The sequence below is a fragment of the Bos javanicus genome, chromosome 25 (assembly GCF_032452875.1).
Source record: "Bos javanicus breed banteng chromosome 25, ARS-OSU_banteng_1.0, whole genome shotgun sequence".
NCBI lineage: Eukaryota > Metazoa > Chordata > Mammalia > Artiodactyla > Bovidae > Bos > Bos javanicus.
This window is the reverse complement of record NC_083892.1, coordinates 28852202-28873657: the sequence shown is the minus strand read 5'-3', so window position 1 is coordinate 28873657 and position 21456 is coordinate 28852202. Positions and strand designations below refer to the sequence as shown.

Sequence of the window (21456 nt, the reverse complement as noted above, 5' to 3'; positions counted from 1 at the left end):
GAGGTGACCTGCTTGAAATAGGAAGCATTTCTATAATTTATTTGACAAAGGAACTTTCATTTTCCTTCTAGGAAACATCTGGAAAAGTAGAGTTCTATGTAAAACACTATGAAAAATATTAATAGGATATTGAGATTAACATTTTATCACCCAAGAACTGTATATTCAATCATTTTTCTTTCATGGGAAAAGTTAACAAAAGGATTATCTTTAAGTTTGCAGAGGGCTTGGAAAACATTTTTCTTGAGTAACTCTCTGATCCCCAGTATGAAAAATTACAAAGTTCTCTAGTCAACTGAGAAATGAATTACAATTAACAATTCAAATGTAAGAATTTTAAAGGATAAAGAAATGACAATGTAAATAAAACCATTTAGAAAAATTAGCTGTTATAAATGTAGTTACAAAAGTAAACACCAAGACCAAAAAAATATTCTGGGATAAGAAAATTTAATGATTAAAGGATCTATTTAATAATAATTGGATTTTAGCCTAGGCAGCATTTTGTAGATTTGTTTCTCCCTGCTATTTCCTGCCAGGTACAACTATAACCTGTGGAAATAATGTAAGATATAACCAAAGGAGAACTCCCAAAGGTGCTAAGAGGAAGGTGAACAAGTCTGGGAACCAGCACTGGAGGAACAGCATGGTGCAGGATATTTTAACCTTCACCCAGTGGAAGAAAGCAACCCATATCTGATATTTCCTGTCCCTAAATCTAGCAACAGAAGGTAGGCTCATTCCTCCCAAGACTGAACGGGAGTCCCTTAGACCACACCAAGCAAGCCCACAAAGGGCCATGGGGATCTACTGGGGGCCCCACTAGATAAGCAGCCAAGGGAAGTGCTTTCCTTCTCTGGCAGGCTTGAAATTCCCCTCAGTCATGGTGATTAACAAGGGAGCCTCAGCAAGAAGGATCTCCACCCAAATAAAGGCAGCACCCAGGAAACCTCTGTCTTCATGGGTTGGAGACTCTTTACTTCTGCCCAGAGTTTGAGGGCAACAGCAAAATGGATCTCATTGTAGATTCACTGGATCAAATGGATCACAACAAGCACCTGGCCTGGGGAACACCGTTTGGTCCCCAGAGGCAGAGGAGAATCCCACCACAAGACATACTTAGCTAATGAAGCCTCTCCTTTCCTGCCTGAACGTCTCTTTCCCCAAGAAAAGACACTTGTCAACCTGGCCTAAGGACATCTCCTTTCCACCTCTTGAGCAACACAAGGAGGGCCCAACTGGGGGCCCCTGCAGCATCAGATAAACTAAGTTGACCAAAGTATCATCCCAAATGCTCTGAAACGAAGGTGTCATCAGAGACATGGCCCAAAAAAATGTAAGACAGGATCTACATATTAAGCCTAAAGAGGATGTTGTTGTTTTTGTTTAGTTGCTAAATTGTGTCCAACCCTTTTGTGATCCCATGGACTGAAGCGCACCAAGCTCCTCTGTCTGTGGGATTTCCCAGGCCAGAGTACTGGAGTGGGTTCCATTTCCTTCTCTGGGAGATCTTCCTGACTCAGGGATCAAACACACATCTCCTGCACTGGCAATTGTATTATCTACCACTGAGCCACCAGGGAAGCCTAAAGAGTATGATTATCTACTAAATAAATCTTTAAATGCTAAAATACATTAACATATAAGGCAAAAATTCTAGCTTATAATAGAAAACCCCCTATCATATAAAAAACCAAGAAAATCACAACCTAAATGAGAAAAGACACTCAACAGACACAAACACTGAGATGAATCAGATGTTGGAATTAAATGACAAGGATTTTAAAGGAGACATCATAAAAATCCTTCAACGATCAATCACAAGCTTTCTTAAAACAAACTAAAAATGAGAAAATCTCAACAAGGAAATAGAAGTTATTAAAAAAAAAAAAGAACCCAATGAAAATTATAGAACTGAAAAATATAACTGCAGAAATAAAAAAGTTGTTGAACAGGAGAGTAAAGTAGAGATGGCAGAGGTTAGAATCAATGAACTTGAGGATAGGTCAATAGAGTTCACACAATATGAACAGTAGAAAAAAATAGACTAAATGAAAAAAACAAAAGAAATTCAGGGACCTGTGCAACAATAAAAAAGTTACAACACTCATCTGAGTCCCAGAGAGGGATCACAGAATGATAAACAAGAATGATCAAAGAAGTGGCTAACATTTTCCAAATTTGGTAAAATAACAATAATAATAATAATAATAACATGAACCTACAAATTGAAGAAGTTAATCATACCTCAAACTGGATGAACCCAAGTAAATCCATTCTAAGATATTTCAGAATTAAAGTTTAAAAAATTAAAAACTCAGAAAAATTCTGGAAAGCAGCCAGAGAGAGATGATGCATTACCTACAATGAGAAAACAATTCAGATGACAACAGATTGCTTCTCTGAAATCATGGCAACCAGAAGGAATTGGCATAACATTTTTCAAGTTCTGAGAAAGAAAGAAAAACAACTATCATCTGCAGGACACAACTGGCAAAGTTATCCTCTAGGAATGAGGGCAAACCAAGAGAATCTCAGATGAATAAAAAGTAAAAGAATTTGCTGCTATCAAATTTATCTTTGAAGGCTGCCTAAAGGAAGTTCTACAGACAAGAAAAGAAATGATGAAATAAAGAATCTTGAAGAATCAAAAAGGAAGATGGGATATTAAAAAGAATAAAAATATCCTGCTGCTGCTGCTAAGTCACTTCAGTCGTGTCCAACTCTGTGCGACCTCATAGACGGCAGCCCACCAGGCTCCCCTGTCCCTGGGATTCTCCAGGCAAGAACACTGGAGTGGGTTGCCATCTCCTTCGCCAATGCATGAAGGTGAAAAGTGAAAGTGAAGTCGCTCAGTCGTGTCCAATTCTCAGCAACCCCATGGACTGCAGCCTACCAGGCCCCTCCGTCCATGGGATTTTCCAGGCAAGAGTACTGGAGTGGGGTGCCATTGCCTTCTCCAAAAATATCCTAGGTCAATACAATAAACTGTTCTTTTATTCATGAATTTTATAAGCCATATTTAATGATTGGGACAAAATTATAATACCATCTGATATTGATACGTCAAAGTAGAAAGGCAAAAGAAGTTAAATGTAAGTACTGTCTTCCCAGTCCACCTAAAGAGGCAAAATGTTGATACCAGTAGATTGTGAAGACACAAATATGTACTGTAATACCCGAATCAACCACTATGAAAACTATACAAAGAGATACACTCAAAAGTACTGTAAATAAATCAAGATGGGATTCATATAAGTGTTCAAGTAACCTGCAGAAAGATAAGAAAAACAGAGGAACAAGGACTAGAACAAACAAAAAGAAAACAAATAGTAAAATGGCAAACATATACTTCAGTAATTAAATAGGAATGGTCAAATTACAGCAATCAAGACACAGAGACTGACAGAATAGGTAAAAATACAGCCCAATTGTATGCTGTTTACTATGCAAATATTAATTTTAAGAAGCAGGAGTGGCTATATTAATATCCAATAGTGTAGATGTGAGAGCAAGAAAGTTACTAGAGGGAAAGAGAACATTACATAATGGTAAAAGGATCAACTCACCAAGAGGATCAGTAAAGGTACATATGATCTTAAATATGGACACAACAAAAGAGAAAAAAAGAGCCTCAAAATACATGAAATAAAATGAATAGAGCCTAAAGGAGAAATAAATCTTCAATCATAGCTGGGGACTTCAATACTACCCCTCTTAGCAAACTACAGAACTGCTAGAGAGAAAATTGGCAAGGATATAGAGACCTAAACAGCACAACCAACCAACTTAGGATCCAATTTACATATATAGGACACTCGACCCAACAACAACAGAAAGTAAGTTTTTAAAGTGCTCATGGAAATTTCACCAAGACATACCATATCTGAGACTATTCAACAAACCTCAAAAATTTATATAATTGAAATCACAGAGTTTGTTCTCTGATTATAATGGAATAAAACTAAAAACCAGTAACAGAAAGATACTAGGAAAATCTCTAAATACAAGGAGATTTAACAACACATTTCTAAATAATTTATGATTTTAAAAGACTATAAATAAAAATATGGAGAACTGAATGAAAAGATAACATGAATCTACAATCAAAGTTCCTAGAAAAAGGGAAAAACAAAAAACCAAATACAAAATCCAAAACAGTCTGAAAGAAGGAAACAATAAAAATAAGAGTAAAAGCCAATGAAATTGGAAATGAGAAAATGATACAGAATATCAATGAAACAAAAAAGGAGAGCTTTGAAAAAATGCAAAAAAATTTGCAAAACTCTAGCAAGAGTGCCAAAAGTAAAGAGATCTAAATAAATGGAAAGGCATATGTTCATGATGGAGAGGCTCAATATAATAAAGATGTCAGATCGCCCCAATTTCATCTATAGGTTTAATGTAATTCTATCAAAATCTTAGCAAAGTTTAGTAGATATATACAAACTTATTCTTGAGTTTATATGGAAAAACACAGACTCTTAGAATAGCATAAACAATCTTGATAGCAAGACTAAAGTAGAAGGAATCATGTACTTGGTATTAAGGCTTTTGATATAGTTACAGTAATCAAAATGGTGTTACATTGGCAGAAGGATAGACACATATACCAGTGGAACAGAATAGATGCCCAGAAATAGAACAGACAGAAGAGGATATATAGATGGCATATTACCACTGGAAAAGCTTGGCCATCAGGGAAATGCAAACTGAACAGTCAGCTATCACTACATTTCTAACGGAATGGCTAAAATAAAAACACTGACAATACCAGACCTAGTGAACATTTGGAGGAACTGGATCATTTCACATATTGTTGGTAAGAAGGTAAAACATCCCTGTCACTCTGGAATACAATTTGGCAGTTTCTTATAAAACTAAATATGCTATTATTTTATGATGCAGCAATTGCACTCAAGGGCATTTTTCCTCAGTTCAGTTCAGTTCAGTCACTCAGAGTCATGTCTGATTCTTTGCGACCCCACGGACTGCAGCACGCCAGGCTTCCCTATCCATCACCAACTCCTGGAGCGTACTCAAACTCATGTCCATTGAGTTGGTGATGCCATAAAACCATCTCATCCTCTGTCATCCCCTAGCATTTATCCTAGAGAAATGGAAATGTATGTTTACACAAAAACCTGTACACAAATGTTAAGAGCAGATTTATTCATTCATAATAGCCCAAAACTTTAAACAGCACAGATGTCACTCACAGGTGAATGGTTAAATTAAATGTGGTACATCCACACCATGATATATTCACCAACAGAAAAGAGCTAACTACTGATACACACAACAACTTGAATGAATCTCAAGGATATTATGCTGAGTTTAAAAAAGTGAATTCCAAAAGGTTACATACTGCATGATTCTCCTTATAAAAATATTTTAAAATGACAAAATCTTATGAGCTAAAAACTGAATAGTGGTTAGCTACAATTAGGGATGGGGGGTAGATGTATGAGAGTATGATGACACTGTTCACTGTCTTGAATGTGGTGTTGGATACATGAAACCTCCACATCTGAAAAAACTGTCGAGTAGTGAACCTACACAGACATGAACATAAGTGCACATAAAATAAGGGAAATATGAGGAATACTGGTGAATTTTATGAATGTCAAAATCCCATTTATGATAATGTACTATGACTTTGCAAAACATTGCCATTGGGGGAAATTGGGTGGATCTTTCTGAATAATTTTTTAACACCACATGTGAATCTACAACCATTTCAATAAAAATGTTACAAAATCAGAATATGTAATAACAAGCTATATTAACAGAAATTGAGAAGAGAAATGAGAGAATAAATATAAGCCCATTTTTTCTTTAAGGAAATGTCAGAAGTTCTTTATTCCTTTCACTTTAATATTCAGAAAATGTAATTTAAAATACATATTTCATAAAGGTAAAAAATCAGGAATAGGAATATAACAAGAAGAGCTATCTTTATGTTTAATTTAGAGGATAAAGCATACAGAACAGTATAGCAAAAGACAGAAAACAAAGGACACAGATAAAAATGAAACTATATGACAACTGAACTGTGAATACACATCAGTTATAAACCAGTGGATTAAACCACTTTATTTAAAGACAAATTCTCTCAGATCAGCTTATAAAGACAAGTCTGACATGATTCTTATAAAGAGAGGGACACCTGAAAAAGTAGAATTTTTTAAAGGAAAGAACATGGCTAAGGAAATAACCAGTAAAACCAACAACAACAACAAAAGAAAATGAATCGCTGCTACTGCTGCTAAGTCGCTTCAGTCATGTCTGACTCTGTGCGACCCCATAGACGGCAGCCCATGAACTGAGGTTAGTGTTACTATCAGAAAAGGAATATTCAAGATAAAAATAGTGGGTGGGCCAAGAAGGTTATTTGTAGATATAAATGGTAATAATAGATGCATCATGGAAATGACACTATTGTATTTAGTGACGAGCTCTGCCTCCAGCATAAAGCCTGTCCCTGTCCCCTTGTCACTACCTTAGTTGCTTCCACCCTAGTGCAAGCCATCAACATGGCTCTCCTACTTTTGAATAACTTCCAGAGTCCCCATCCCCATTCTAAGCCCCTATATTCCATCGACAGTGGATGGAATTATTACCACAGCAGTGGCAATGTTATTTGCATGTAAATCAAAATATACCCCTCCATTGCTTAAAATACTCCAAGGAGTACTGCTTCTACATAAAATCATACCCACACTCCTTGTCTTGATGGGACCTGAGACAAAGAGTTCTCCCATAAGTGTCAATTCACTCCCTCTCCTTTTTTAAAATTTTCAAAAAAAGTTTTAGCCGCACTGCTCAGTATGTGAGATCCTAGTTCCCCAATCAGGGATCAAACCAGTGCCACCTGCAGTGGAAATGTGGACTCTTAATCACTCCACCACCAGGGAAGTCCCCCATAAACTCTTTCTTGCTGCTGCTGCTGCTGCTAAGTCGATTCAGTCTGTCCGACTCTGTGCGACTCCATAGACGGCAGCCCACGAGGCTCCACCATCCATGGGATTCTCCAGGCAAGAACACTGGAGTGGGTTGCCATTTCCTTCTCCAATGCAGAAAAGTGAAAAGTGAAAGTGAAGTTGCTCAGTTGTGTCAGATTCGTAGCGACCCCATGGACTGCAGCCCACCAGGCTCCTCCATCCATGGGATTTTCCAGGCAAGAGTACTGGAGTAGGGTGCCATTGCCTTCTCCGATAAACTCTTTCTTAAACAGCAACAAAAAGGAAGTGAAAGTCGCTCAGTAATGCCTGACTCTTTGCAACCCCATGGACTATACAGTCCCTGGAATTCTCCAGGTTAGAATACCACAGTGGGTAGCCTTTCCCTTCTCCACGGGATCTTTCCAACTCAGGGATCAAACCCAGGTTTCCCGCAGTAAAGGTGGATTATTTACCAGCTAAGCCACAAGGGAAGCCCAAGAATACTGGAGTGGGTAGCCTATCCCTTCTCCACCAGATTTTTCTGACCCGGGAATCAAACAGAGGTCTCCTGCATTGCAGGCAGATGCTTTACCAACTGAGCTATCAGGGAAGCCCAATAGCAAAAATAAATAAATAAATAACCCTTAATTTAAAAATCTGGGACCATGGCTGTCCAAAAGAAAGACTACCATTTCCAAACATGCCTTGCTGCTGGGTGTGACAACATGACCAACTTCTGGTCAACCACGTGACTAGCTTCTGGCCAATTGGACATAAATAGAAGCCACGTATGCAGCTTCTTCAAAGATTTGTGCTCCATTTCCCTTCATTGGCTTTCTGATGGGTGGATGCAGATGTGGACATAAGCCACAGGGATAGGGTGATATTGGAGGATTTCAGAGTAGTGAATCAGATGGCAGCAGAGAATTGAGTAAGGGTGATTTCTATTTGCTTCTATTCTGTTTGTACCACTGTTAGATTGGTTTCAATCACATTCTGCTGAATGTATATCCCAACATAGGACCTATAGTGTCCCACAAAAGCTGATCTTTACACAGACATCCCCAATCTCATCTCCTACCACTTGCCTACCAAGCTCTAGTCAAGCTTGTCCCTCCTCAGGGTCCTAGAATTTGCTGTTGCCTCCCCATGGTGAACATTTACCCTGGAGGTTGCACTGCTGGTACTTCCTCATGATTTAAGTGTAAGTTCAAACATCATCTCCTCAGAGAAGTCTTTTTTTCATGTTCTATTTAAAGTTGTGTAGTACCTAACCTGGGGATTTCCTGGTGGGGAAAAAAAAAATCCCCCTATTAAAGCAGGAGACCGGGGTTTGATCCCTGGAGAAGGAAGACCCCCTGGAGAAGGAAATGGCAACTCACTCCAGTATTGCCTTGAGAACCCCATGAAAAGTATGAAAAGGCAGAAAGATAAGACACTGAAAGATGAACTCCCCAGGTTGGTAGGTGTGTAATATGCTACTGGAGATCAGCAGAGAAATAACTCCAGAAAGAATGAAGACACTGAGCCAAAGCAAAAACAACACTCAGCTGTGGATGTGACTCGTGATGGAGTAAAGTTCGATGCTGTAAAGAGCAAGATTGTATAGGAACCTGGAACGTTGGGTCCATGAAACAAGGCAGATTGGTAGTGCTCGAACAGGAGATGGCAAGAGTGAACGTCAACATTTAGGAATCAGCAGACTAAAATGGACTGGAATGGGTGAATTTAACTGAGATGACCATGATATTTACTATTGTGGGCAGGAATCCCTTAGAAGAAATGGAGTAGGCACCAATAGTCAACAAAAGAGTCCAAAATGCAGTACTTGGGTGCAGTCTCAAAAATGACAGCATGATCTCTGTTCGTTTCAAAGGCAAATCATTCCATGTCACAGTAATCTAAGTCTATGCACCTACCAGTGATGCTGAAGAAGCTGAAGTTGAACAGTTCTATGAAGACCTACAAGACCTTCAAGAACTAACACCCCCCAAAAATGTCCTTTTCATTATAGGGGACTGGAATGCAAAAGTATGGAGTCAAGAGATACCTGGAATAACAGGCAAATTTGGCCTTGGAGTACAGAATGAAGCAGGGCAAAGGTTAATAGAGTTTCACCAAGAGAATGCACTGGTCATAGCAAACACCCTCTTCCAATAACACAAGAGAAGACTCTACACATGGACATCACCAGATGGTCAATACTGAAATCAGACTGATCATATTCTTTTCAGCCAAAGATGGAGAAGCTCTGCTGCTGCTGCTGCTGCTGCTAAGTTGCTTCAGTCGTGTCCGACTCTGTGCGACCCCATAGATGGCAGCCCACCAGGCTCCCCCATCCCTGGGATTCTCCAGGCAAGAACACTGAAGTGGGTTGCCATTTCCTTCTCCAATGCATGAAAGTGAAAATTGAAAGTGAAGTCGCTCAGTCATGTCCGACTCTAAGCGACCCCATGGACTGCAGCCTACCAGGCACTTCCGTCCATGGGATTTTCCAGGCAAGAGTACTGGAGTGGGGTGCCACTGCCTCTCCGTGGAGAAGCTCTATAAGTCAGCAAAAAACAAGACAGGGAGCTGACTGTGGCTCAGATCATGAACTCCTTATAAAGTAGGGAAAACCACTGGACCATTCAGGTATGACATAAATTAAATCCCTTACAATTATGGAGTGGAAGTGACAAATAGATTGAAGGAATTAGATCTGATAGAGTGCCTGAAGAACTATGGACAGAGGTTCTTCACATTGTATAGGAGGCAGTGATCAAGACCATCCCCAAGAAAAATAAATGCAAAAAGGCAAAATGGTTCTCTGAGGAGGCCTTACAAATAGCTGGGGAAAGAAGAGAAGCAAAAGGCAAAGGAAAAAAGGAAAGATATACCCATTTGAATGCAGAGTTCCAAAGAATAGCAAGGGGAGATAAGAAAGCTTTCCTCAACATGAATCCACCACGGGTGTACACCAATACAATATTGTAAAGTAATTAGCCTCTAATTAAAATAAATAAATTTAAATAAAAAAAAGAAAGCTTTCCTCAGTGATCAATGCAAAGAAATAGGGGAAAACAATAGAATGAGAAAGACTAGAGATCTCTTCAAGAAAATTAGAGATACCTGGGGACATTTTATGCAAAGATGGGCACTATAAAGGACAGAAATAGTATGGACCTAACAGAAGCAGAAGATATTAAGTAGAGGTGGCAAGAATACACAGAAGAACTATACAAAAAAGATCTTCACGACCCAGATAATCACCCAGGTGACCACTCACCTACAGCTAGACATCCTGGAATGTGAAGTCAAGTGGGTTTTCAGTTCAGTTCAGTTCAGTCGCTCAGTCGTGTCCGACTCTGTGATCCCATGAATCGCAGCATGCCAGGCCTCCCTGTCCATCACAAACTCCCGGAGTTCACTCAGACTCATGTCCATCGAGTCAGTGATGCCATCCATCCATCTCATCCTCTGTCGTCCCCTTCTCCTCCTGCCCCCAATCCCTCCCAGCATCACAGTCTTTTCCAATGAGTCACCTCTTTGCATGAGGTGGCCAAAGTACTGGAGTTTCAGCTTCAGCATCATTCCCTCCAAAGAAATCCCAGGGCTGATCTGCTTCAGAATGGACTGGTTGGATCTCCTTGCAGTCCAAGGGACTCGCAAGAGTCTTCTCCAACAAAGCATTATTATGAACAGAGCTAGTGGAGGTGATGGAATTCCAGTTGAGCTATATCAAATCCTAAAAGATGATGCTGTGAAAGTGCTGCACTCAATATGCCAGCAGATTTGGAAAACTCTGCAGTTGCCACAGGACTGGAAAAGGTCAGTTTTCATTCCAATCCCAAAGAGAGGCAATGCCAAAGAATGTTCAAACAAAGAATGTTCAAATATACTGCACAACTGCACTCATCTCACACGCTAACAAAATAACGCTCAAGATTCTCCAAGCCAGGCTTCAACAGTACATGAACCGTGCACCTCCAGATGTTCAAGCTGTATTTAGAAAAGACAGAGGAATCAGAGATCAAATTGCCAACATCTGCTGGATCATCGAAAAAGGAAGAGAGTTTCAGAAAAACATCTACTTCTGCTTTATTGACTATGCCAAAGCTTTTGACTATGTGGATCACAACAAACTGGAAAATTCTGAAAGAGATGGGAATACCAGACCACCTGATCTGCCTCCTGAAAAATCTGTATACAGGTCAGGAAGCAACAGTTATAACTGGTTATGGAACAACAGACTGGTTCCAAATAGGAAAAGGAGTACATCAAGGCTGTATATTGTCACCCTGCTTATTTAACTTATATGCAGAGTACATAATGAGAAACACTGGGCTGGAGGAAGCACAAGCTGGAATCAAGATTGCCGGGAGAAATATCAATAATCTCAAATATGCAGGTGACACCACCCTTAAGGCAGAAAGTGAAGAAGAACTAAAGAGCTTCCTGATGAAAGTGAAAGAGGAGAGTGAAAAAGTTGGCTTAAAACTCAACATTCAGAAAACGAAGATCATGGCATCTGGTCCCATCACTTCATGGCAAATGGATGGGGAAACAATGGAAACAGTGACAGACTTTATTTTCTTGGGCTCCAAAATCACTGCAGATGGTGACTGCAGCCATGAAATTAAAAGATGCTTGCTCCTTTGAAGAAAAGTCATGACCAACCTAGACAGCATATAACAGCATATATTAAAAAGCAGTGACATTACTTTGCTGACAATGGTTCGTCTAGTCAAAGTTATGGGTTTTCCAGTGGTCATGTATGGATGTGAGAGTTGGACTATAAAGAAGGCTGACCGCCGAAGAATTGATGCTTTTGAACTGTGGCGCTGGAGAAGACTCTTGAGAGTCCCTTGGACAGCAAGGAGATCCAACCAGTCCATCCTAAAGGAAATCAATTCTGAATATTCATCAGAAGGACTGATGCTGAAGCTAAAACTCCAGTATTTTGATCACCTGATATGAAGAAATGACTTATTTGAAAAGACCCTGATGCTGGGAAAGACTGAAGGTAGGAGAAGGGGATGACAGAGGATGAGATGGTTGGATGGCATCACTGACTCAATGAACATGAGTTTGAGTAGCTCTGGGAGTTGGTGATGGACAGGGAACTCTGACATGCTGCAGTTCATGGGGTCGCAGAGAGTCAGACATGACTGAGCAACTGAATTGAACTGAACTGGCATTGTCTTTCTTTGGGATGGGAATGAACACTGACCTTTTCCAGTCCTGCGGCCACTGTGGAGTTTTCCAAATTTGCTGGAATATTGAGTGCAGCACTTTCACAGCATCATCTTTTAGGATTTGAAATAATTCACCTGGAGTTCTATCACCTCCACTAGCTCTGTTCATAATGATGCTTCCTAAGGCCCACTTGACTTCACATTCCAGGATGTCTCGTTCTAGGTGAGTGATCACACCATCATGGTTATCTAGGTCATGAAGATCTCTTTTGTATAGTTCTGTGTATTTTTGCCACCTCTTCTTAATATCTTCTGCTTCTGTTAGGTAGGTCCCATTCTGTCCTTTATTGAGCCCATCTTTGCATGAAATGTTTCCTTGGTATCTCTAATTTTCTTGAAGAGATCTCTAGTCTTTCCCATTTTGTTGTTTTCCTGTATTTCTTTGCATTGATCACTGAGGAAGGCTTTCTTATCTCTCCTTGCTGTTCTTTGGAACTCTGCATTCAAATGGGTATTCCTTTCCTTTTTTCCTTTGCCTTTTGCTTCTTTTCTTTCCCCAGCTATTTGTAAGGCCTCCTCAGAGAACCATTTTGCCTTTTTGCATTTATTTTTCTTGGGGATGGTCTTGATCACTGCCTCCTGTACAATGTGAAGAACCTCTGTCCATAGTTCTTCAGGCACTCTATCAGATCTAATTCCTTCAATCTATTTGTCACTTCCACTCCATAATCATAAGGGATTTGATTTAGGTCATACCTGAATGGTCTAGTGGTTTTCCCTAGATGGTTGGATGGCATCACTGACACGAGGGACATGAGTTTGAGTAGGCTCCGGGAGTTGGTGATAGAAAGGGAAGCCTGGGGTGCTGTAGGCCATGGGGTCACAAAGAGTCGGACACGAGTGAGCGACTGAATTGATCTCAACTGTGGATTTTAGAGGATTCATCAGCCAGACCCCAAGAAGTCTCCACTGGCTCCACACCTGCCTTGTTTCTTTCTCTCTTCCCTCTGAACTTGAATGCAAGATATTACCCTTACAAGACCCAGTCCTCTTTTAGATAACTTTGAATGAAAATTCTATGCTTTCCTGAGGTCGACAGTATATTCATATTACACACAGACCCTGTGTGTTAGACTTTTAAGTAGATTAAATAAAGAAAACAACTTTACCTGTAACATGCGAAGATTCCACTGGACATAAGCCAGGAGTTTCCTGGATATGACCAGTGACTTTTTCCTCTTTTTGCCTGAAGTTACCTATCAGCCCAACCCAATCACAAAGCTGAGAACCCATCATGAATTTATTTAGAAGGGATATTTAAAATTAGTATTAACATTATTTTTATTCTGATTATGAAATCAATGCAGACATTCTTCTAAAGGGTGAGTTTTCGATATACTAACTGAATATAAGGTGACTGATACATTGGAAACTGCAGCTGGCCCCAGGCCTCCTGTGGCTTCTGGAACAAGTAGCCACCTAGCTGCTTGGGGTGACCACTGCTTCTCAGAGGCTTTGCCTGAATTCTTTTCCTCCAGGCAGCTGGCAGTCACCATTTTGATTATAAACTCTCATGTAAATTTTGTGTACTTTATTTACCATAGCAATGAGTACATGTATTAGAAAGTCTAACCACTTTTTTTTGGCACTGAAAACAGTTGTTTTACAATGTGATTTTGTTAATTTCATTGAATAATAACAGAATAGATCCTATGGCCTAATTGTAGAAATTTCAGAAACTACATACAAGGATAAAGAAAATTTACATTCACCTCTATTCCAAGTCATAATTAGTATTGTCAGAATTACTACATTTTCCCCAGTTTTTGTCTCTGTATGAATATAAATGGATATATAATAGTTGTAGGACAAGGATGTAATTACACTGTAAATTAAAATCTCTAGATCGTAGAGTGAAAATATTATTTTAAAAAATTGCACAATATTCCATCTTTGTAAGTACATTTTTCTACACCTCTAACTAATTTCATATGACAGAGTCTTAGACGTAGAATTATTTTTAATTATAGGGTTTAACATTGGAAAAGTTGTAGAAAACTATCAGCAAATAGTTTTCAGAAAAGTTTTACAATTTACATTTCTACTGGTAGTATATGAGTTTGCCCATTTCCTCCCTCTTGACAGCACTATTATATGTTTTATTCTTTTCCAACTTGGTAGGTGAAAACTGTTATCCAATTACTATTTTAGTAGATATCCCTTAGATTTCTAGTGAGGTTGAGAACTGTTTTAATGTTTGTTTAAAGTATCCATCAATTGTTATTTCTTATCCCACTCATCTGTTATCATATCTAGAGGTTTCCATATTGTTTTAGAAATGCTCTCCACATATACCTTAGTCTATTGCTGTATTTTTTCCTATTACTTTTTAAACTACTTATTTCTTTATTTATTTGGCTGCTCTGGGTCTTAGTTGCAGCATGCAGGGTCTTTAGTTGTGGCACCTGGGATCTAGCTCCCTGACCAGTGAGAGAACCTAGTGCCGCTGGGACTGCCAGAGAAGTCTCCCAATTACTTTCTGAAACATCCTTTCAATAGTTTAATAGTTTTTATTTATGATTCTTCTGTTGCTTTAATGCTTAGAAAGGCAATTCCTACTTAGAAAATTAGTTACATATTGACATGTAATTCCTCCATCTTTTAAAACAGTTAAAACATATACTGTTATATGGACTAAAGACCAATGATACTTATAAATATGAGTAAATGAGGGAAAAACCCAAATGACCAAGGTTTGAATCAGACCAGTAAGCCTTACTGGATGCCTGCCCCATGTGCCAGGATCGCTGAAATCTCAGTAGCTCTCAATCTTGGGCAAACATCAGAGCCACCTGGAGGGTGGATTGAACCCAGATACCAGCTCCACCCTGGAGTTTTTGATTCAGTACTTCTAGGGTGGGGTCCAGGTGTTTGCATATCTAACATGTCCCAGGTGATGCTGATGCTGCTGGTTCAGGAACCAGACTCTGAGAACCTCTCCTGAGTTTTCCATGCTCCATATTTCGCAGGCAGTAAAATCGCTTTGGGGATTCAAGCATTCACTGTCAATCTAACAGGCCTCATGATGGGCATGGCTGCTGAAAGCTATTTGGTTCCTAAGATGATTAAGAACTGCAGCTTTGGATCCCAAACTCCGATAGAGTGGCACGTTGACAAAATATTGAGGAGAGAACCATTCTGTTAGTGCCAGATTTGATGTAAGAAGCGACTCTGCCTGCTGGAATGCAAGTTATCCATAAAAGAACAAAAGTCAAAATCCTGGTATTTTCTAGGTCTTGGTCACATGCAACAAACACCGCATGTGAATGAATATAATTTCTTCTGTCTCACTTGCTTTCCCTGCAAGTTTTATCCAAGGTCGACCTCACAGGGCAGATAATTTACAGTTTCACAGATGAAAACATTGTAGATACTTCATAGTTATTTGACTAGCTGGGGACTATATTTACTTTCCTTTCATCTTTTTCTGATTATACAAGTAATGCATGCCCATTGTGAAGCTTTTGAAAAATATAGAAAGATATGATCACTCATCATGCTATCACATATGGAATGTCACTGTCAATACTCTGACATATTTTCCCCAGTTCTTTTATGCATAAAAGATTTGGCATCATATTGTACCTGGAGCTTTCCAGAGTGTTTCTTTCCTGTGCACACAGATGTGAGATAAACTAGACCTGTGTGTAAACAGGCAAGTAAAAACTCACTCTGGAGCAGGCACAAAGAGCAGGAAGCCCTGTGAGTTTCTTTGTTCTTAACCTCCAGCCCCAAACCTGTTCCCACACATCCAATGCCATCCACTGAATAGATCCATTTGCTTAAATATTGATGTGTTTCATTTCTTAAATCAGAAACTGTAAATTAGGGACTTCCCTGGTGATCCAGTAGTTAAAGATCCACCTTGCAAATGCAGGGGACTCGGGTCTGATCCCTGATCAGGGGCCCAGGATCCCATATGCCGCAGGGCAGCTAAGGCCCATATACTTGCAACTACTGAGTCCACGTGCTTTAGAACTCGTGCTCTTCAACAAAAGAAGCCAATGCGCTGCAATAAGACCCAGCAGAGCCAAAAAAAACCCTGTAAATTAGTCAAGTCTTAGTGAAGTTTATGCATAAGATAAAAACGTGAGCCAAGGAGCCAAGGTGTTCTACCTGTACCTTCTACAGGTACAGGTAAGTCCTGATAGTAAGACACCACTGGCTCCTCTCCTAGCTAAGGGTGGGACTCATCTCTCTCTCTTTAAAGGGAGAAGAGTTTAACAGAAGTGTTGGTTGAACCTGGATCACCAGAGCTGCATGATCTCCCGTGATGCTGGTCATTACCTCTGCCATTTGGTCGTTACCACAGTCTGCGAGCTCGTGGCAGAACACAGCTGTGCACAGTGCTGGAGGTCATAGAGGAGGAAAGATGAAGGGCTGTTGTGGGGACTCAGGTGAACCCTCGATGCAGATGTTTCACAGCATGGGAGCATCTGTTGCATTAGATACCTTCTTGGGTACAAGTGGCCTTGTGGTGTGTGGTGCAAGTGACTGGCAGAATAAAGTGACTTTGAGGATGCTGCTGCTCTACAGTTGCAATGGAGTTGAAGTGTTGAGCATGAAAGCCCTCCCCCACCCCCACCCTGCATCTGGCCCTCTCAGCTCCTCCCTCCCCTCCTCTCCTCTCCACCACTAACATACACCAAGTTCTGCTCAACTACATCACAGCAGTAACAGCCAACACACACGACTTTGATGAATAAAGGAGAAGACAATAAGAATTCCACAGGTTATTATTTGCTACACAAGGGAGAGGTTCTGAACTGGCAGCCAAGAAATCTGTGAGTCTCACACCCAGACTAAGTACCCAGGGAGGACAGACACTCTGGGGCATGGCCCTCGTGTTAGTAGCCAATCAATTCCATCTTCACTGATACCAGTTTCCTGCAAAGAGCCAGGCGCTCAAAACTTTGGGGATGAGCACCAACTGATAAATAGCCCTTTTTGCAGAATCCCAATTGATTTTCTTCTCCCCTTGGCCCTGTAGGCTAGAATGCCAGGAATGAGTGAGCCTTGGAGAGCAGACTTAATTTGCAAGGTGAGCCTAGGGCCTGGTGGGCTCACTTCTCAGAACACAGAGAACATCCATGGTCAGTTTTCCTCTAAGATAGGGAGAAACCAAAACCTGAAAAAAATGAAAGACCGTGACAGCAGTGTCAGGCCAGGAAGCTGAAGCCAAAGTACAGCCACATTCCCCTTTGTGGTCTCCGGTCTCCAAGGCGGTCCTCAATGACCCCTCCTCTGGGGATTCACTGGGAGGAGTCCTCTCCCTCCACTGAATGCGGATGCACTTTGTAACCAATAGGACTGAGGTATAGTTGAATTACAGTGTTGTGTCAATTTCTGCTGTAGAGCAAAGTGACTCAGTTATACATATATATATACATTCTTTTTCATATTCTTTTCTATCGTGGTTCATCATAGAGTATTGAATATAGTTCCCTGTGCTATACAGTAGGACTTTGTTGTTTATTCATTCTCCCCATACCAGTTTGCATCTGCTAATCCCAAACTTCCAATCCAACTCTCTCCCACCCTCCTTCCCCTTAGCAACCACCACTCTATTCTCTGTGAAGGACTGTCTTAAACATCTTTTGTAAAACCCATAGTGATTGTTAGACTACGGGATAAGTAACAAGTTCTTACTAAGTACTTGTTGGTTATATGCAAGATGATAGATTAAGACTAGAGGTACACTGCCAACTGCAATCCTTAACTAGATGAGAGAAATATCGTTGGTTAAGGGAAAAAACACATCAAGAAATTAAAGAAACCACCCTGTGTTGGAATGGTATTTTACATGTCTAAACTATAATTCAATTTAACTTGACAAATTATATTCACATCTTAAAAATAATTATTGATGAGCCATTCCCCAAATTCCATAATCATAAAATAATATTCACATTTTAAAATTAAAGAATATAAAGAAATGACTTATAGCACATCAAAATAGTTCAAAGGTCATTGTTACTTGGAATTTCTAAGACAGCTTGCAGATAGAAACAGAAGCAAATTGAGAAGTATCAAATACAAATTTTGAGATAAAACCCTTCTGTCCTCTTGAGAGATAGGATCCAAACACACAAGGCAATCATATCATCCTCTCAGCAAGGACCTCCTGAACCAGGAATGGCAGTGAGCACAGGTAATACCAATATGTCCTTCCTAGGTGTCTTCAGGAAAAAGGCTTTGGTGAACCAGAAGAGGAGGAATCTCATTTCTCCAAAATGTAAAACTATTTTTGAAATAAGGAATAAATAGGGAGATATTTCACTCTTCCAAGACTTAAAAGAGTATAGTTTTGATACTTGTTTTCAGGGGACCTAGGAGAATCTCAGGGACAGGGGAGCCTGGTGGGTTTCCGTCTATGGGGTCGCACAGAGTTGGACACAACTGAAGCAATTTAGCAGCAGCAGCAGCAGTATGATCTCAACTTAGTTGTCCAGTTCAAGAAATGTACATCAGTCGAGCCCAAAAGAGAGCTTCATATGCTGAACAGAAGCTCAAGAATTCACAGTCAAATGTTAGTCCCAAACCCATGTTTACTATCAAATCTAATCTTTAAACAAAATCTTAACTCACCTGCCAGAATATGCTGTCTATTGTGTTTCCAAGAAAACCATCGCGACCTTCTGAAGACACCAGTTTGGGGCCAAGAATGGTCATGAATTCATCAAAATCCACCTGGCCATCCCCTGGAAGGAGAAGATATAAGTATGAGTTGAAAAGTAGCTGAAATTGACCTACCCAATGTTTATTTCATTATTTCACTGGAAATATGAAATAAACATCTCTGTGAAATAAAATCATGAAATAATTTGAAATAATGAAATAAACATCTGGGAGTAGATGAATAAAATAAACATGAAATAAACATCTACATGCTTTTCTACACAGCATGACCTTGATCAATGAAGAGCTGGAACCATTTCTGAAAATTGTGCAACATCTTAAAATACCAAAAGACAACCAAAAGAAACTGGCAACAATTAGTACCTCCAATACCACCTATCCCTAATCATTTGTTACTATTTATATCTAAATCCCAACCAACACCTCCCACAACCTCACAGGTACTGTAATTCCTGGACCCCAAGTTGCCTAGCTGTACAGGAGAGAAATCACACCTTTATCCCAATCTCTTCCTTCATACTGGTCAATCACACATAGATTTAGTCATCAAGTCTTACTGATTTCACTTGTTAAATACCTGTAGCTGCTCTACCTTCTTCATTAATTCAATTGCTAGTCCAGTTCCAAAAACACTGTTGTAGGAAAACGTTTCCAAGAATGAATGTTCTAATAATAATTACAATATTACTAGTAGAATGACTTTTGTCCTCATATTCTCACCTCCATACTTTCTTCCACACAGTTGAGTTTACTTCTCCCAAAGCCTATCTGATCCTGCTTTATAAACTTCAGTGGCATCTTTGACCAAAAATAAGGAAACCACCTCAGAACCCACCCACCTCAAGTCCCACTATGCCTTTTGACACCTTTTGCTCCCCACCTCTGCACAAGATGTCATGCTATTTCGGAGCTCCAGACCTCTGTACACACTGTTCCCTCCATTTGTCTACTGGGTAATCTCTAACTTGTTTCATAAGATGAAGCTGAAATATCATGTTCTCTTTTGATATTTTTCCTGACCATTTCTCATCTCACTAGACAGAGTTGGGCAAACTTCTGTTTCTCCTACTAACTTAATGTGCACCTGTTTAGAACTGATTACCCTCTATCTCAGCCACTAATGTGCATGCCTGTCTCCCACCTAGATTGTTAGCTCTGCAAGGCCAAGGACCCAGTCTGAAAAGTCTCTATATTTGATACCAAGGTGGGCACTCAAAGTGCCCTTAGAGAATGAATGATATCTCTTGCTTGTATTTTCTTTGCTCAGGTCAACATGTATTGGAACTTCCATGCTAGAGCTGACACTGGCCAAGTGAACTTAGGCCAACTTAGACAAAAGCGGACCTTCAGGGCATGGCCTGAGCCCCCAGGATTCATCAGTGTGGCATTCTGCACGGACTGCTTGGGAGGGTGTCTCCACCAAGAGTCACCACACCTTGGTCCCAGGTGAAAAAGACAGCCCAGGTGGCTGCATACAAGCTTGCCAAAGTGCAGACATATCAATCCACTCCCAGAGTGTAATAGCCTTCCATGAGCCTTTGCTGAAAACCTACTTCCAAAATTCAAGCAGATGTCATCATCAAGATGTCAATAATTCAGAAAAAGACAGTCCAGGAACAGATCCAAGTGTAGATAAAACTTCCAAGAGGATAGGAGAAGCATGACAAGTCAGTGGGAAAGGGAAGACTAAGCCACTAAATGGGGTGGGGCAGTCCAAGGACCACTGAGAAAGGAATGTACCTCTTACCATTCGACAAGATGAAAGGATCTAAAATTTCACCCTGGCTGGTCATCATCAGCTGACAACAAGTTAGCATCTTGCCTTTCAAACCAGCAAATACTTCTTAAAAGAATACTGTTCAATGCTGGCAGAGATGTGGAGAAGACACGAGCTCTCTTATGCACCCCTGTGTGCTCATCCTGAACACTGACTAGCAGGATTCAAAATGCTGTATCCTGCTGGTTCCTTTTCACTTAACAACTTCACTTTTAAAGAAAAAGACAAAGCAAGGAAACTACCTTAAATGCAGTCCAAGATGTTTACCCAAAGATAAATCATCCAGTATTTGTGAAAGTAGAAAGCTGGAGGAAGCTGAGAATGGCCCAGTCTTGCTGGTATTCACAATGAGTTAGCACCACATGGCTCCCAGTCTAGGACAGTCACACTTGTTATGCTCATGCACTAACCTGCTGCTCACCCCAAGTTGCTCCTGCTAGTCAAACCTGGCATTGGGGACTTCCCTGGCAGTCCAGTCATTAAGAATCAGCCTGCCAGTGCAGGGGACATGGGATCCTTGCTCTGGGGACTAACATTCTACAAGCCATGGGGCAGCTAAGCCCCTGAGCCAACTACTGAAGCCAGAGTGCCCTAGAGTCCATGCTCTGCAACAAGAGAAGCTACCATAATGAGAAGCCTGCATGCTGCAACTAGAGAGTAGTCTCCGCTCACCACAACTAGAGAAAGGCTGCATGCGTCAATGAAGAGCCTGTGTGCTGCAATGAAGACCTAGTGCAGCCATAAGTAAATAAACAAAAAGCCAGTGCTGGATGGCCAAAAAGTCTCAGACCAGAAGATGCATTCTCAAGAGAGAAAGTGTCACCTTCAGTGAGATGGAAAGTGATTCTTAGGGGACAAA

The 21456-nt window shown here is 40.3% G+C and overlaps 1 protein-coding gene across 5 annotated transcripts in view; it reads right to left on the bottom strand.

Annotated features, from left to right (window-relative positions):
- Window positions 1–21456, bottom strand: part of CALN1 (calneuron 1) — a 536579-nt gene that overhangs the window by 165849 nt on the left and 349274 nt on the right. For 4 of the 5 annotated variants that reach the window (XM_061401834.1, XM_061401835.1, XM_061401836.1 and 1 more), the window contains one exon: window positions 18770–18882. In XM_061401834.1, coding sequence (XP_061257818.1) covers window positions 18770–18882 — 113 coding nt within the window. Of the gene's footprint in view, window positions 1–16794; window positions 17531–18769; window positions 18883–21456 lie in introns of those variants that run through there. The other variant, XM_061401838.1, reaches the window with a different exon arrangement.